At 41.1% G+C, this 17,209-nt stretch overlaps 1 protein-coding gene across 2 annotated transcripts; it reads left to right on the top strand.

Annotated features, from left to right (window-relative positions):
* Positions 1–964: 964 nt before the first annotated feature.
* On the top strand, positions 965–16,842 carry sap30bp (SAP30 binding protein). Of its 2 annotated transcripts, none has more exons than XM_051418106.1 (10): positions 965–1,114; positions 1,774–1,883; positions 3,980–4,024; positions 7,424–7,463; positions 11,462–11,550; positions 13,979–14,070; positions 14,222–14,334; positions 14,441–14,499; positions 15,109–15,199; positions 15,986–16,842. In XM_051418106.1, exons 1-10 carry the CDS (start codon positions 1,021–1,023, stop codon positions 16,165–16,167), a joined length of 915 nt encoding a protein of 304 aa, XP_051274066.1. In that variant the 5' UTR covers positions 965–1,020; the 3' UTR covers positions 16,168–16,842. The 2 variants fall into 2 exon arrangements, with proteins under 2 accessions (XP_051274066.1, XP_051274067.1); XM_051418107.1 differs by having other exon boundaries at positions 15,989–16,842.
* Positions 16,843–17,209: the final 367 nt, after the last annotated feature.

Genomic DNA, 17,209 nt, shown 5'->3' on the forward strand with positions numbered 1-17,209 from the left:
CTCAGGCAGTCCAGGTGCATATACAATGACAATGACTGACTTTATGTGAGTACATACTGCCTGCCCAACACTGAAATACAGTACATTGCTGTTAAAAGAAAGGTTATTAGCAGTTCTAACCTAGCATATGGATGCCTTTTAACCTGCACAAGATCAAATCAGTGCCTGCTCAACAGGAAGCTGCTTGTCGTTTTTTTTCAGTAAAGATGCCATCTCACGTGTCTTTTAAACATAAGCAGCAGAGGTGGAGGCTGGGTTAGTATATGACTGTATGTGATTGCCTTTTTTTTTTTTTAATTCAACAGCAGTTGGACAAAACAGAATAAAAAAAATGCTTATGCAAATAAAAAATGCTATGTTTCATAAAATATGAAAGCTGTGAGAAATTGTTTTACATAGTAATTTGATTAGTTTAAACATCCCCTCCACACATGTATTATCATATATATATATAAATGGTTTGCTTGGAACAATAATGTGTGTCTGATATGGTATCATTTACACATTAAAATCCTTAAAAAGATATTTAATCCTTCTTCCTCATTAAAAATCTATGAATCCAGAATCTATGATATTTGCTAATGTTGTTTATTAATGTTGAAACAAGATGTCTCCTACTTGTGATGTCACAAATCATGCTTGTAGGCCTCGCCCTTTAAAAAAAAAAATCAGATTTTCAGTGAGCGCAGAGAAACTTTCCACTTTCAGCAGAAGAATAGAAAAACATCCTTCTAGTGTCAGACTCTGCAGATACATCATTCAAACATCATCATGCTTTTTAATTGGTGAAGGACTTTAATGACGTAGAGAAGCTTCCAGAACTACATTTAAACATTTATTTATACAGCGTTTATTTATTATTTATTATTTATTACATAAGAGAAACCACAGACTGTAGGCCTTCCGCACCACCAAATAAACATAAGGACTACATCTCCCAGGGCTACCCTGCTGCCTACGCAATACAATTATACTGACGTTATCACTCTGCGACCTGGCGTTTATGCGACGCGTACAGCAATGGCGAGCGGTAAAAAGAGTGCTCTCCTCTCCTCTTTGGCAGACTATGGAGACGATTCAGAGCCTGACTCCGACCCCGAACAGGAAGAGACAGGTAGCTTCATGATAACCAGTGAACCAGTGTCGTTGGTTAGCAGTGCAGGGGTTAAACCCCGCTGTCTGTTACTGTGCGACTCTTACCCCGTATTATTTCATGTGGTAGCTAACGTTAGCTTGTAGCTAACTGAGCTAGTTTACAGAAAATGACTTGTTTGTTAAAAAAAAACCCTGAACGTACACTTCTCAATGATATGAGGGTATTTCAGCAGGGTCCCGGTGGGTTTGTTTTGGTCTTGTTGGTGTTCTCTGGCACATAATGGATGAACAAACGTGAAGGTCTCAACAACGGAGGTCTTTATTTTAGCTCTAAAGTTACTGGTTTCACTTCTTCCCACAGATTAATGCGGTGTTAGGGTTTATATTGCAATAATGAGTCCTTTGTGTGTGTGTGTGTGTGTGTGTGTGTGTGTGTGTGTGTGTGTGTGTGTGTGTGTGTGTCTATGTCTGTGTAGTAAAGTAATGTTGCCAGATCTTTGAATGGACTATAGCTTTGTGGGGTCTTCCTGTAACCCTGTTTAGTAACTTAATGCTGAACCAAGACTTTCATTCCCTCTTTCTTTTCAGTGGTGCTGTTTGCCTCTTGTATTTCTCTGATGTCTCCTTTTTCTGTGTGTTGTCCCTGTGCCCCTCCTGTCTCTTCCTGTCTCTCACTAGAGGGGCGTACAGGAGGTCTGGTGTACAGCTATGGTGATGATGACCTGAACCGAACTGAGGGTGCCGAAGAAAAGGTGTCTGGAGATGAAGACAGCAGAGACAGCAACTCGGTCAGTATTTGAGTTCTGAATTCACATGTGGAACATGGCGTCCTCAAGGTTTTGTTTCTACTGACTATTCAGTTGGATTTCACTGACGTCTGATAGGATCACACCAGTGCTCGTTCGGTTGTGGCATAAGCTGCATCGTATTTGAGATCAGGCAGAATTTTGCAATGAGTCTGTAATTACCAAAACAGCATCGGTACATGTTTGTAGTGTAAGGTGACAGGGATCTTGCCATTTCACCTCCTTTGACATAAAACACTGTTGGTACTAGTACTGCAAAGTCTTTGGAAAGTGAACCAGTTTGGCAAATATTGTCTTAATACTACAAGTCTGCTATAGTCTATTAGATTTAACCAGTGTTGTGTTATTATGTATAAAATGGTTATCGTTATTATTCTGTTCAACATTGAGATCTTGATTTATTATTAAATCTATTAATCCAGTAATCTGCCATCCAATCAAATAGTGTCATTTATTTTCCAGAAGTGAATAAACGTCTACTGTACAAAAAACCTTAACTAAAACTAGGTGTTCATATAAAATCAGTCTAAATATGACTACGGGTAGACACAATAACATTAAAAATACTAATGATACTCTAATAGTAATGCTCCTACTGTGTGTCGGTCCGTAGAAAATGCAGACTGTTGGTTAATCACATTGTGTTAAAAAAATACCGACGTGACCAGGCAGATCTGTAAAAAGGGAGCGCTTTATTTTGATGCATCAGACAGGGCACAAAATTAGCAGCAGTCACCAGCCAAATTCTGGCAAAATATGTAAGCAGCTGGAAGCAACTCTTCAGTCACCAGCCCAAAAAAACAATGGTAATGTATTGAGTGGCTGGAACATTCACTAGCCATTTGGCCGGTGGACAAAAAAGTAAATTTTGCAGTCTAAACACAAATATCACAACAGAGTTCAGTTAAAGTTGAAAGCCAAAATCTTCATCACACTTCTTAAATATTGCCTGGCACTGATGTGAAACCATGATTTCAGATATTAAAGATATAATCCAGGATTCCCATTATAAACAAAACAATATGTCTAACAAGAGTTCTGATTAGTTTTTAAAACATTTAATAATTCAGATAATCAATTAGTTGATCCATAATGTATCTGCAACTATTTTGATAATCGATTAAATTAGGATTTTCTCTCTGCCGGTGTTTTATATCATCATGTAGTGAATATGTTTAGATTTTAGACTGTTGGCCGCATGTCACCTTGGCATTTCTTTATCTATTTTTTGACAGTTCAATGACCCAATGAGTAATCATTGAAATAATCATAGAATGAATTAATGAAAATAGTTGTAGGTGTATATACAATATAGTTTATATGAGCAAAGTACCATACACAGAGTGGCCAGAAAAATGGAAACTGCAGTAAATCCTGTCTAATGATTAGGTTTGGTTTTAGTTGTTTATCTCTTGACTCAGTTCTGTCTTCATTTCTGAGTCTGTCATGTGTGGCAGCGTTTTATTTGAATGCATTATCTGGATAAATGTTTCATATTTTGTTACCTGATGACCTCATCAGGGTTATTTTTTTAGGTGTAAAGGTGCTGTCAGCGATTTTAAGCCAGTATACTTTGTCAAATTCAGCAAATTCATTCCTGACAGTTTGCTAGCTGTCCGCTCTGTGTGCACACTGAAAATCGATTTGGTGGCTGTCCACAGCCTCAGCTCTGTAAATGGGGAAACGAACAAAGTGGCTTGGCCTCAGCGACACAACACTATTCCAGCCAATCAGCAGAAATTATTATAAAACAGTTTTCACGGGGGGGGGGGACCTGATCTTGACATGAAAAATCTGTGGAGTGCTCCTTTTTAAGTTACGTGTGAACAATCCAAATAGATATTTGTGTCTATAAAAGGTTTTAAGGGTAAAACATGTTTACAAAAATGTTTGCAGTGTTCCTTTAACAAAGACTTTGTAATACTAGAGCTAGTATAAAACATCAACAGGGTTAAACAGTTTTGCAGTCCACTGCCGGGTGCTGGTTGTCATCCGGTCTGTACTGATGCTTGGTTCCCCCTCCTGGGCTAATCTTTTGATCCTTTGGGTGTTAACCTTCTTCATTTTTGTTTTCACAGGAAATGGACGAATCTGACGAGGGGAGGGACGCAGATGATGTTGAGGTATTTGAACACACCACCTGGTGTGGGATGGATTGGATTTGGAAAAAGACTGAGTCTGATTCATTTCCCGTTTGTTGTGTCACTAACAAAAGTAGCTGCCACCACATGCTATGAAGGAGCATGTTCACTAGATGGTGCTGTGTGGTTATGTGTGAGTCAGATAAATGTTCAACTAACAAATAAGGCACTGTAGGTGAGAGCAGGTCAGTGACTTGTATTTAAAATATGTTCCGACTTGCTTGAGTGATGCGTCTTGTCTTAAACTTCTTCTGAACCAACAGTGATGTTTGTCAGAGCACACTGCTTGGACTTGCACACCATACTAACCCCACCCTGTGTGTGTGTGTGTGTGTGTGTGTGTGTGAAAGCTGTGCGAGCTGGACAGCATGCCAGCTTCCTGCTGCTGTTTGGTACAGGTCAGTGAGGTGAGAGTGAGTCACAAACCTAACAACCAGAAACAATACACATCTGGGGATGTCTGCTCTGTCTGAGGCTTTGTTTTACAACTTGTCTTTGACTGATCATAATCTGATAAGATTTGTGAGAGTTTTGTCTCGTCAGTATGCCGTGTCATGAAGCAGAGATGACAGTGCTGACAGTGTTAGGATTTGGTGATATGGTAATTGGTGAGTTTAACACGTAACACTGTGCGTCAAGATGCGATTTCCCAATACTGCATGTATCGACATGTGGAGAATTATGCCCATAGAAGAGAAACATTTCCAGGGAAGTCATGGAAACCGTGTTGCTTGCACTGTACTGTGATATTTAATAATTGTTATGTTGTCTAGGTTTTTAGCCCTCAGAGGTTGACTGCTATTTGTCATATGCACTGTAGCCTGTGTTCAGAAAACTGATGTTCAACCTTAAGCTGTGTAGTGAGTGTGTAGTGTTTCAGTTTCAGACTTATTATTTCTACAGAATGAGAGAGAGTGTTTATGTTAGCGCTCACTGTCCTCCAACTTTATTATTATTCCTGCAGTTATCTTATCTATTGTCATGGCAGCTGCTAGTTGTGCTAGTTACTGTAGATAAGAAGATTACTATACACATTACTTTGGTCTTATTTATCCGACTTAATACTCAGGAAGTCTTTTGAAATATTATATATAGCCCTTCGCCAGGTTACGTTGGGAAAGGGGTTTGGTTGCACATTTATTGTTCACAGCTGTTGTAAAAGTTTGGCATAAATTCAGTTTAAACATTTATGTTGCTGGGATTGTCTGCTGGATGTGAAACAGGGTGTGATCAGGGCTCAAGCCAGCAGACCTTTGTGAAGTGTTTGTCTTTTCAATAAAGGTTGAACAGCAATCTTATTCTAGCTACCGACCAAATAACTGCACAACGGGCATCCATGATTGTAAACCTTGTAAATATTACACCTGCTAAACATCAGCATGCTAACGTTGTCACTGTGACCGCGTTAGTGTGGTGATATGTGTTCGCATTTTGCTCAAACACAGCCTAACAGAGCTGCTAAAATGGGCAAAGGAAGTACCCTAATCATAACGTACAGAGCAACCATTTGTTTATTCTAACAGAAAAATAAACGTAAGCAAAGTAGATGCACGCGGCCCCATCTGCCTTCATATAGGACACAAGTAATGTAGGAGTAAAACTACTACTACTACTCAAGCAAATAAGTATTGAACTTTCATAAAGGTGGGGCATTAATAAGAGACGGGTATAAAAAGAATGGTCAAAATTGAAGCAGGGACATACCCTGACCAAAAATACAGTATCCTACATTACCCATAATGCAACTGCACAGCATCTTTCATTAGAACCACACCGCCTACTAAATGCCCACTTTCTTCTTTCATGCCCAACACGTGCGGTTTGTAGGGAAGGCCTTATATTAAACATGTTAATCACTGCTATGCCTTTTTAAATTAGGTAACAATGGTTGATTGTTTCTATGAGTGTCAAACAATAAATTCACAAAGACAACGTTGTTTACAGATCACCTAATCTGCCACCTAAAAGAGATTTGTCTTCCTTTGTGGCACTGACAATGTACATGAAATGGGAATAGAAAGATAGGACCAGCTGAGGCAATCGAATACAGCTGCCCTGCAGTAAACATTACAATGAGCGTATTCTGTAGTAGAGATATTGATTCCACTCTGGAGGCTGCAGTTTGTGGTGCTGTTGTATTGGAGTGTGTTACATTACGTTTTTATTTAGAATATTGTGGTCAAAAAACAAACGTGTAGGAACGCTCTAAGAAAAGGATCTGTTGTAACTTTAGCTATGTGCTTGGTTAGAGTGGGTACAAATCACTGTGGCTCTGGTGTTTATATAAGACAGACGGCTAGATGACGTGTGGAGTATCTGCAGAGCCTGAAGTGGTTTGGTCGTAAAAATAGATTTTTGCTTTTTAAGAAGTGCTAGTTATTTTTTAGTGTGGTCTCAAATCTGGTATATGTATATAGTATTGTGTAGTGTAGTATATATCTATATCTATGTGTATGTGTATATGTATATGTTTATCTCTGTATTGATATGGACATAGATATATATGATGCTAGCTGGTGCTCTTAACACCTGTGTTGTTGATGCTTTTAACTCAACACTGTTATTATTCCCAACAAGCCAGCTTGAACTAGAATTGAACTAAAGACATTGAGTAAGACCGGCTCCAGTGCTGCAGTTTTGTAGCGTAATGTGACCTCTGACCTCCCTGGGAAGGGCTGCCAAATAGGAAAGAAAGTTCAGATTTGATTTTATTGGTTCTGTCTCAAACAACAGGTGCCATTTATTTATTTTTTTGGGTTTGGATTTCTGCCAGCGGGCTCTGCTGTGCCTCCATGTCTTTCTGTCCACCCCCTCCTCCTCCTCCTTGTGATTTGGCCAACTTCAGGACAATTCTTTGATGTGCCTGTGCAGTTGCTAGGTGACGACATGATGCCTGTGAATAACAGCACTGTTCCTTTGTGCCGAACCTGTGTTATGCCCACAGTCCTGGCACAACAGGCGGCATATTTTAGAGGCTGTGCAAGACTCCACCTCCTGCGGAGATCAGGCTTTCACTGGAAACTGCTTAGATTTACTATTCTGGTTTCTATTGCTTCTTAGAAACAATTCTCCTGCCAGCCTCTGTTCTGTGCAATCTGTTGCACTAGCACCCGATTGATTTGTAGGTTTCAGGTACAAATGGAATGAGCTTTTGTTTCCAGCTCCACGTCTTTCACAAGAACTGCCAGTCCACCTCACCAGTCCACTTGTAATCCACTGTAATTAACTACATCCAGCAGGGCTTAATAACAACTGGTGCTGTTACTAATTCCCTCCAATAAGGGTTAATGATTAGATTCTCGTGTCCAAAGGAGACCTAAATATCCCATGTATCTCTCTTTTCTCTTCCCCTCTCTTCCCTTTTCTTCTTTTGTTTTACAGATCCCAGAAGTAGAAAGAAAGGACCCCAATGAGCTAGTTGGTGAGTACACATGGACAAACACACTTATATTTGACCCACCCTCACAGGACAAGGCTGTTGCTTGTTGCCAACAGATCCCATGAAAAGCCCAAAACCAACAACAAATTGATCTTTCTAACCAGCGTTGTGTGGGTGCTGTAGTTTATTTTGAGTCAGTCCCACACACAATGTTCAGCTGTTACTAGGGCACCAAATGGCAGGTCTTGAGAAGTAAAAAATGGAATATAATAATTAATTCTAGGGAGTATTGTCCTACTTATCATACTTAAATACTTGAGCCAGTAGGATTGTGAAACAGATATTAAATTGCATTCTATATGGTATTTAGAAGGTCTTAAAAAAGCCTTAAATTTAACTTTGAAAGGAACCAATAGGCTTGAATTCCAAAGACGGGCGTAGGGAAGTCAGAAAGTATTGGTTTTAGTCTTCCACTTAGTCATCCACCTCTGGATGATTATGCAAGTATAATAAAACGACTAAATAATAAAGTAGGATACAGTATAAGAATCAGACTTTTACTTTTTATTGCGTCACTTGGGTGTAGGAGCAGTAAGGGTTCTGACTCAATAACACGAAGGTCTGAACCCAGGGAGCGGGCAGTGGTTAGTGAGTAATGACTGACCTGCACAGGTGTGTAAGTGAGCATCAGATCAGACAGGATATGAGTGATACAGGGAGCGGTTTGTTAGCCCATTCACTTTTGGCACTAACGCGTCCCGCTCTGCAGTTTGTTTATACGGGCTCATAGATGGAGGCTGATGGTGGCACAGAATATGCCGTGCAGCATTCCATCATGCAAAGTAACACTGGGAAATGATACATATAGTAATGTGTTGCAGTGGGGTTGTAGAAATGATTATGATTAAAATAATATAATTGCTTAATAGATAAATTATTTTATCTAGAAAGGAATGCCTCAAGGAATCCAAGATAGATAGATAGATAGATTGATACTTTATTTATTTTTTTAGATAGTGGGAGATGATTTATTCAGCTTATTTGTTCTAAAACTGAATGAAAATGATATTCATACAGCTTTTTCATCTTTGCATGCTGCCATTGTGTGTCTAAAAGTGTACTAAAGTCAGAAGCCTTCCTTTGAACTCCCTCCAACGCGCTCCATGGGAGAGACAGCAGTAGCTGAGTGAACTCGGTGGCTTTAGCCCACAGATTTGCTCCCTCCATCGTCCCCACTTCCACTCTTCTGCTTTGTTTCAGCCATAAAAAGAAGTCACAAAACGACAGGGAAATGCACTAGAGCAGTTTTTAGTTTTCAGAACAGCCACCATCGCCATCAGTGAGCTGTAGTGGCGGGGTGTGACTCATAGCTCGCGCCCGGACACTTGACATAACTGCAGCGGAGCTCGGCTCCTCTGTCTTGTCTGTCAGTAAATGTCACAGTACGTCTGGCAAAAGGCCTCCCGTCAGCAGGCTGAAGACAGCTCTTTGTCTGTTCACTGAAGGGACACACATTGTCTGTCAGTCCAAAAAAGACCCTCAGGGCACAGACTGTGACTCCGTGTCTGTTTTTCAGGAGAACAGATGGTAATTTTGACGGAGAATATAATCTTTTCTCTGTCTGTTTCTTACTCCATGTCTCCATGTACTTTCTGACAGTGCCGCTTTTATATGAGAGTATTCCTCTCACACTCAGCTCAGTTATAAACGGAGATATATATTACACAGACTGTGATTTATTCACACTTCCTCTGCTACTGTGGAGACTGCAGAGTTTATTTTGGTGTTTAAATTAGAGTTTGTCCAACAAGGCTACAAAATTATCTACTAAATCTCTTGTTGTCTAGAGTGGATTAGCCGGCTTCCACAATGCTAAACCCCAGTTGCAGCTACAATGTGTAATTGTCTGTGACAGTGTGTGCACGTGTGTGTCTGTTAAAGACATACCAAGCTACCACCTTGTGTCTGTGACTCATTCGACTTGTCATGTCAGGTTTTTTATGGTTGGAGGCTACAGTATTTTCTGTTTAAAAATATGGGGTGTTACATGTATGGAACCATTTATCTTCATGTGACTGTATGTCTGCTCACTATTTGCTGTCACAAAATATGTGTGAGCCTACATACATACATGCTTAGCTTTACTTATGTGTCTTACCAACTAGGGCAACGCCCTGCCCCTCCTTCGCCTTGGCGGGGGAGGTAAACCAGAGCCATATCAGCCGTGAAGCAAATGGAGGGGGAGGTGCTGCTTCTGCTTTGAACTTCCCAACATAAGTGAGATCAGGGTGGCAGGTCAGTGTCCACACGTGTGGATCTGTGGTCCCACATGATCAGCAGACCAAGGAAGACCGCAAAGATAGTGAAGGGAGGGGCAGCTGGAAACAGTGTCAGTGTACAACGGCATCCCGTCTGCACACAAACACTTCAGAAGTTCAGCTCTGGCACAGTCCCACAGGCAGGGATTGCTTCGCTGTGCACAAGCAATGTTTATGTCAACAGACATATTGTAGCCAGCGTATATAGACAGCATGCATTACCAGCTACTGAAAGCTGTCAGCAACGTCAGCATTTCAGCATGTATATAAGATGAGTAGCAAATCGTATATTTCAGTCAGTTGTTGCATAAGAGCACTTGCAGGTCATACACATTGTCAGTGGGTTGAGCTGATCTTCTGAAATGTTCTGATACAGATAACTTAATTTAATAGTTTTTTTCTGATACTTTACTTATGTTTGCTACCAAATCCTTTTTTTACGTTACAAAATAAACCAAATAAAATTTTTAAAAACAGCTGTATAACAACTTCTAAATAGTCTAAATTTGGATTTAATTTTGGGACTTTCTGATCAAAGTAAACAGAACACAAATTTGTTAATTTTCTTTAACAGTTTTTAGTACATGCTGCTACAAACATGTTTCAGCCAGTAACAAAAAGGTATTGCATAGAGTGCTGGTAAATCAGTTAAACAGTACATTGGATAATGTAATCTTTTTGCAGATAATATATCGTTGTATTTGTCATCAGATAAGTAACCAAAATTTGCCAAAGAAATTCCATTATATAGTTTGTTGACCAGACTCAGTCACGCGTTTATTATAAGCCTCTCTAGCAGCATGTTTCTAGATATGGAAATGTTGGACTTTAAATTTAAAAAAATAGGTTTAAAAAAACCACTAAAAACATAACACATTCTTCTAAATACATTACATCCCAGGTGTCTGATTCTGGAATTTTCCTCTTATGTTTTGTAAGGTGAAGTGTTTATCTGTGCTCAGCTAAAAACGGCACTTCACAAAAGGATCTTCTCATGTCCAGTCAGGTTACTGCTTGTCGACAATCCGAATGTCAACAAGCTCCCGCATTCACACACGCGCGCGCGCACACACACACACACACACACACACACACACACACACACACACACACACACACGTACACACACGTACACTGCACACAGCTTGCAGCACTTATTCCGAGCTTGATTGATAGCGCCGAATGACTGTAAAGACTATCTGTCTAACTGGGATAAGAGTGACACTGAAGGAATTCCTGGCCTGCAGTCAGCAAAAGCAGAGAGAGACAAGTTGAGCAGAGAGAGCAAAACAAGGGTCGGGTCCAAAAGGGAGGGAAGGAGGGACGGGAGAGGAGCCTCCCTTCTCCTTACAAGCCCCAACAACAGCCACTCCCTGCCCGGGACGTGTACTCCTCATACCACACTGCCCTGTAAAACCATTGGCATACACACAGGAGTATGATGAACAACAGGATGCTCAGGAATTCACCAGCAGTGTTTTGCTTATCACACAGTGAACTTTTGTTTCATGAACTGAGGTGGTTCTCCAGTACATATCCATATCCCACCATCCTTATCTGTTCATTCAAACACCAGAACCAATTTAGTTCTCCTGCTTCGCTATGTTTGTATAACAATGGTTTCTTAGTTAATCCTTATTCAACATGTAAAGACCTGCGGGACGGGGGAAGAGAGAGAAAGCCGTATAAGGTCTCATGTTTGTCTTTCTGTCTTTTTGCCAGCTCTGTTCTCAGAGAAGGTGAGGAACATGTCACCCGACGAGATCAGGATCCCCCCCGAGCCTCCTGGACGCTGCTCGAGCCAACTGCAGGTAGACACACCCATAGACACCCACTGTTACATGATCATTTAACCACATCACTTTCACTGGACAGCTTCTCTTGCAGCACAGTATTTATTTAAACACTGCTGCTGTCGTCTCATGCAAAGAAGTTTTAATATCACCACCAAGGCCACAGTCTGCTAATCAGACCGGAGGAGAGGGTGTGTGGGTATGCCTGGGGTTGTGGGTTTTCCTGCGAGCTTGATTGAATAGTCCTTGTGCCCTGTGTTGTGTGTTTAGGCATGTCTGTAGGCTTATTTTATGTGAGGGATAAACACTTTCCAGGTAGGAAAGTCATCCTGGTAAAAAATTAAGACTTGTCATTGGCTCCTAAAGGAAGATGTTAGTTTCATAAGCAGACACACAGTCTACACTCGCCCCCTTTGGCATATGTACAAGGTTTGGAGTTCAAGATGAAGAGTTAAAAGTTTGAAGTGTTTAGGGCTAAAAGCTACCACATCCAGAGACTAGTCATCTTGGTATAGTCAAAATAACCTGTTCTCCACGCCAAGTGAATCATTTAGAAGTTTCTCTTGTTCCCTCTGGGGGTTAGAAATAAATTCTGGAGGCTACATAAATCATACATTTTCACCCTTGTAATTAAACCCGCACACAGTGTCATCTTCTATCAATTTAGTATCACCAGTGCTGCTCTCTGTCTGCCGCGCTGCGGTGCGTTCGGTGCGTCTATCTGCAGCAAGGGTTGTTCCATGAGGAGCTGAGGCAGGTCAGGACACACGCCTGACTTTAGTCAAGTGAACAGCTCAGCAATAATACCCGCTGGGCCGACACTCCCCCGACCGATCAGATGAACAGCTAATGATTCACCTTCACCAGAACAGCGTGGCTATCCCTGCCCCGAGGTCATGGAGGAGCACAGACACATGTATGCTTAAAATGCACTTTATGACGGTAGAATTTACTTTTTTTTTTGCTGCCATTTCGCTGGAATATATCCACTTTATGAGCAGTTACCAAAACACCTTTTGCAATCATGCCCTTGAGATTAGAACATCTGCCAGAATCCCTGAGCTCAGGCCTTTAGCAAGACCCAAATGTGCCCGTGGAAAACAACAGCACTGTTCAGTTGTTAACATGCCTACAGTACCTGACAAGGACCCCAAGTTGCCGTGTGAGTTATGGCTCTTGTCCGTCAGAAGTAAATGCAGGTAGAGTGATATAACAGCACAGGAGAACCTCAAAAGGGTTTGACTTTGACACAGCAGACCTCTGTTCTCTTCCTTCCTTTCTGCTAACACTCAGCTTTGGTTTAATAGCTGAAACAGTTACAGGGGCACTCCTATGATCGAGCAATTTGGGATGAGATGGATTTTTAAAAAGAACAGTCAAAATTGATGTGACAGAGGCCAAGATATCCTTACTTAATCTCTAGTATCCCACATCTCCCATAATGCAACTCTTCTTTTTGATAAACCCTCCCTTCCTGCTAAATGCCCACATCTTCCAAACTTTTCGAGCGCAGTGTGAAACAGTCTTTCTGTTAAAAAAATGTCTTACTAAAACCAACATATTTTATATGTTATAGACTTAACGATTGAAACGAAAAAAATAATAAATAATCGGATATATCTATAATAGTTGGGTTCCGTTTAATGACTATGATTTCTGAACTTTAAAGGTACTCTGTGGATTTTCTGAACATATGTAGCACTGCAGAGCAACGCTTTTACAAGTGGTTTTGTTTTGTTTGCACCGCGTGCACATGAGCAAGCGTGTTGATGCAATACACATTCGTGCTGTTGGTTTCATGTCAATCCACTGACACACAGTTGGGAGCGTAGCAACCAAACTAAACAACAAATTGGCATTTGCAAAAGTTTTAATAGAAAGAAAATGCAAGTTTGTTAGACTTCAAGGATGCTCACAATGCATTTTTTTAAAAAAGAAAACACATTCACACAGATTGTAAACAACTTTTGTTTGTTTTCAAGAACACTTGACACCTAACCAAAAGTCATCATAGCGGCTCATATAACTCGTTTTTAAAGGTTCATTTGTAATGGCTCAGAGGGCCGTGTCATCCAGCCGGTAATGGTGTCGGATCAAAGGACACTCTTGGTTAGTCGAGTTGGAAGGCAATGCTAAAAAGGACCGTGTTAGCCCTCATTCATCACTGCGGATGCCCCGGCTACATCTGCCAGCTCCGTGTGGCTCAGTTGAACCTGGTTGTGAAATATTTCCCAGAGGTATCAGACACTTTATATACAATGGCTCCATTCACACTGACCCTTCTTCAGGCAGAGATGATCGTATATAGGTTTTTGTTGATTTGATGACACAGCCAGTGTGTCCTGCCAAATGCGGAGTGTGGAGGAAGCTGAGTCAAAGCAGACGTGTTCATCTTACAGCGAAAGACGACCTGGCTGTCCTTATTGATTTGTTTGTTTTCTAACAGGACAAGATCCACAAGCTGTACGAGAGGAAGCTCCATGGAGATTTTGACACAAACAGCCACATCCAGAAAAAGAAAGAATTCAGAAACCCCAGGTATGCAGTGCAGCCCAAGAGCACACCCAAACCAACCAACAAACACAAACATGGAGTGTTGTTTACACATGATACCAGATACACTTTTTGGTGTAAAGCTCATTCATTTTCTCTGCCTACACAACAAAAGTTAACTTTGGTTTTCTTTTAGCATTTACGAGAAGCTCATTCAGTTCTGCAGTATAGATGAACTGGGAACCAACTACCCAAAAGATATGTTTGATCCTCATGGCTGGTCAGAGGACTCGTACTATGAAGCACTAGGTGAGCTCTTCTTCCTCTTCTTCCTCTTCTTCTTCTTCTTCTTCTTCCTCTTCTTCCTCTGTGTGATTAGAACTCACCACTCAATGAATGTGTCTTATCCTTCCAGCCAAAGCCCAGAAAGTGGAGATGGACAAACTGGAGAAAGCGAAGAAGGAGCGGACCAAGGTGAGTCTAACAACAGCAAAGAAAGAGGATTATTCAGCTGTTCTGTTCTCTGTCTGCGTCAGGGGCAAGTCTCCACCAGCTGCAGTCAATTTCTACTTTACGTCCTTCACCAGACACACGCAGAAACCAACAGTGCCAAGTTCAGCTCTCGTAACTGCAGCTCAGGCATTTGTGTTTTTCACTGGGTTTCCATGTTAATGCAGACATCTCTAGAAGTTAGCCTAAAAAACACCTCAGCGTCTTTGTTTGCCAGCTACTGTTTGCTTTCGCAATTTACCTCTGAAATAATTATTCCGCTGTTAATGGCGTGTCAGTGCAGGGACGTACAGGTCATAGTTGTCTCTTAGCAACCTTGTGGTTAGAAAACACAGTGACACATGGAAGATACTGGAATATATTGATGTGAGAATGAAACCAGACGGAAGGGAATAAGTAATTTTCTCCCCCATACCTGACAAATACTGTCCATGTACCCTTGAGCAAGGCACCCAGGGCCCAGGATCCTCCAGTAAAGCTTTTTGGTGAGCAGTAGCAGATTGTGGTTGTTGGTTACACATCAGACAGTGGTAGGGATACAATCAGTGCTCTAATATTGTGTGTTCTGCACAGATTGAGTTTGTGACGGGGACTAAGAAGGGCACCAACCCCTCCAGCACAGCAGCCTCCACCACCAGCAACACCACCACCACCACAGCCACAGGTAAACACCCACCACTGCAGCACCTCACAGTCTTCATAAATACACCTTGATACATAAATGTCACAACAATTTTACGTTGCCGGTTTAAGGTTGAATATGCTACTCTGTGTTTGGCAGTGGTCGAGCAGCACAAACAAACGACAGTCTTTACTGTTTTGATATGAATGTAGCCAAACTGTGATTACTGTGATTAGTGCACGGAAATACATTACATCATCTTTTTCTTTGGTAGAACATGATGTGTCCCCGTAGCACCCTGGGTTTTCTACTATGGTTTTCAGGGCCTTAAAGCCAAAGAGAAAAGTCATTCAACTTCAAAATAAGTTTTAAAATCCATCATTTGATATCCTTCCCAATTTCAGATATAGATTATTTCTGATTTTAGCATTGCAGTTTTATCCACAATAATAATAATAATCCTGTCACATTTCAATAGAGCCTTTAGTGAACAGAGACATAGTTTGGAATGTCAAAAGGCTTTACTTTCACAGATGGATAAAACCAGCAATTTTACAGATTTAATTCCTGCAGATTAAAGGAACTGACGTTTTCTTGTACACAAAGAAAAGTAATATTTACATTACGTGTTTCTCATCATATAATGTGTATCCTTGAAGTCTAACAAACATGTTGAGTGTGTTTCTTACCTCATAAAACATTTGCAAAGTCTATTTAAATATTATTATATTATAATAATTTAATTGTACATTGTTTAAATCCATAATGCAGCTGGCGATTTAAATCCCGTCCCATCACTCACTCTTCCCCCTTGTTTACTCTCATCAGCAGAGGCCCAGAAGAGGAAAAGCAAGTGGGACTCTGCAATCCCAGTGACCCTGGCCCAGCCCACCATCATCACCACCACCGCGACCCTGCCTGCTGTCGTCTCCGTGACAACCACTGCCAGTGGCACCAAGACCACCGTCATCTCTGCAGTGGGCACCATCCTAAAGAAAGCAAAGCAGTGAACATGGAGAACGGGAAGAATCATGTTTGTCTGTATGATTGAGCGACCGAAACAATGACTGATGTGATGCTGGAAGACCTGTGTCGTCCCGTGCTCATTATGTATGTAAAAAGATGCAGAGAGAGGACGAGCTGACGGACACTCAGTGTACATTTTCTTTTAGAACCAACCTACAAATGCACTCTGCTCCATATGGACTGATCTAAAGACTTTACTGCCTTCTATCTCTGGGATTGTATCTGCACTATTGCATCATAAGGCCAAGTTCACAGTTTGGTGAAAATACTCATGGATCCTCAGAAAAACTGATGCATGCAGATCTCGCGCTGATGAAACCCGTCTGTCTTTATTCTTTATTTTTTATATGTTGGCAACATTTGTTAGTTTAAAACAGTTGAAGAGAACAAGAGCACGACAATGGTTTAATAAGGAAAAGGGTCCCATACAGGCCTGGTAGAGATATCTGAAAATGTGTTTATTTTTCTATCCATAGTTCTGGTGCAGTATTTTCATGCCTCCTCTAGCAGTTATGTGTAATAGCTCGACATGTGCATCATTTTTCTCAGCTGTTTTTTTTTCTTCATTGGCATATTGACGTCGCTACGGTAAGATTTTTTACACTTGTACATATGTATTGACAATAAGGTGAATAAATGGATCAGATGTTGCCTTTTCAGATGGATTATTGTGTGTTTTTGTCATTTCCACAAACAACCACACTTCATAATGAAAGTGAAGGTTTCTTCTGTGCATGGAGTCCAAAACAGGTTGGTGCTTTACTGTTGAACTGGAAGGACACTCCTGTTTTATCGGGAACAAGCTCTATTGACTGCAGGCATTGGCCCGAATCTGGGCTGAAAATCTCTTTGGCTCTCTTGCTGACACCCACAAACTCTCACACAAACACACACATGTTCTGTCTTTTCTGTCAGGGTACGCATGTGTGCTCCAGGTGGAGTTCCTTCCTTGCCTCAGCCTCCACATCATCTGTTCTTCTGGGGGTTTTTTAAGAGGTTGGTGTACCTTTGATGCTCTGCTCTGGG

Source organism: Dicentrarchus labrax, unplaced genomic scaffold, assembly GCF_905237075.1.
Source record: "Dicentrarchus labrax unplaced genomic scaffold, dlabrax2021, whole genome shotgun sequence".
NCBI lineage: Eukaryota > Metazoa > Chordata > Actinopteri > Moronidae > Dicentrarchus > Dicentrarchus labrax.

What these genes read in the sequence shown, in the direction of transcription:
- sap30bp (XM_051418106.1), top strand. Translation starts at nt 1,021, where the DNA reads ATGGCGAGCGGTAAAAAGAGTGCTCTCCTCTCCTCTTTGGCAGACTAT. An exon ending in GGACCCCAATGAGCTAGTTG is followed by an intron (nt 7,464 to 11,461) that starts GTGAGTACACAT and finishes TCTTTTTGCCAG; the next exon opens with CTCTGTTCTCAGAGAAGGTG. An exon ending in AAAGAATTCAGAAACCCCAG is followed by an intron (nt 14,071 to 14,221) that starts GTATGCAGTGCA and finishes GTTTTCTTTTAG; the next exon opens with CATTTACGAGAAGCTCATTC.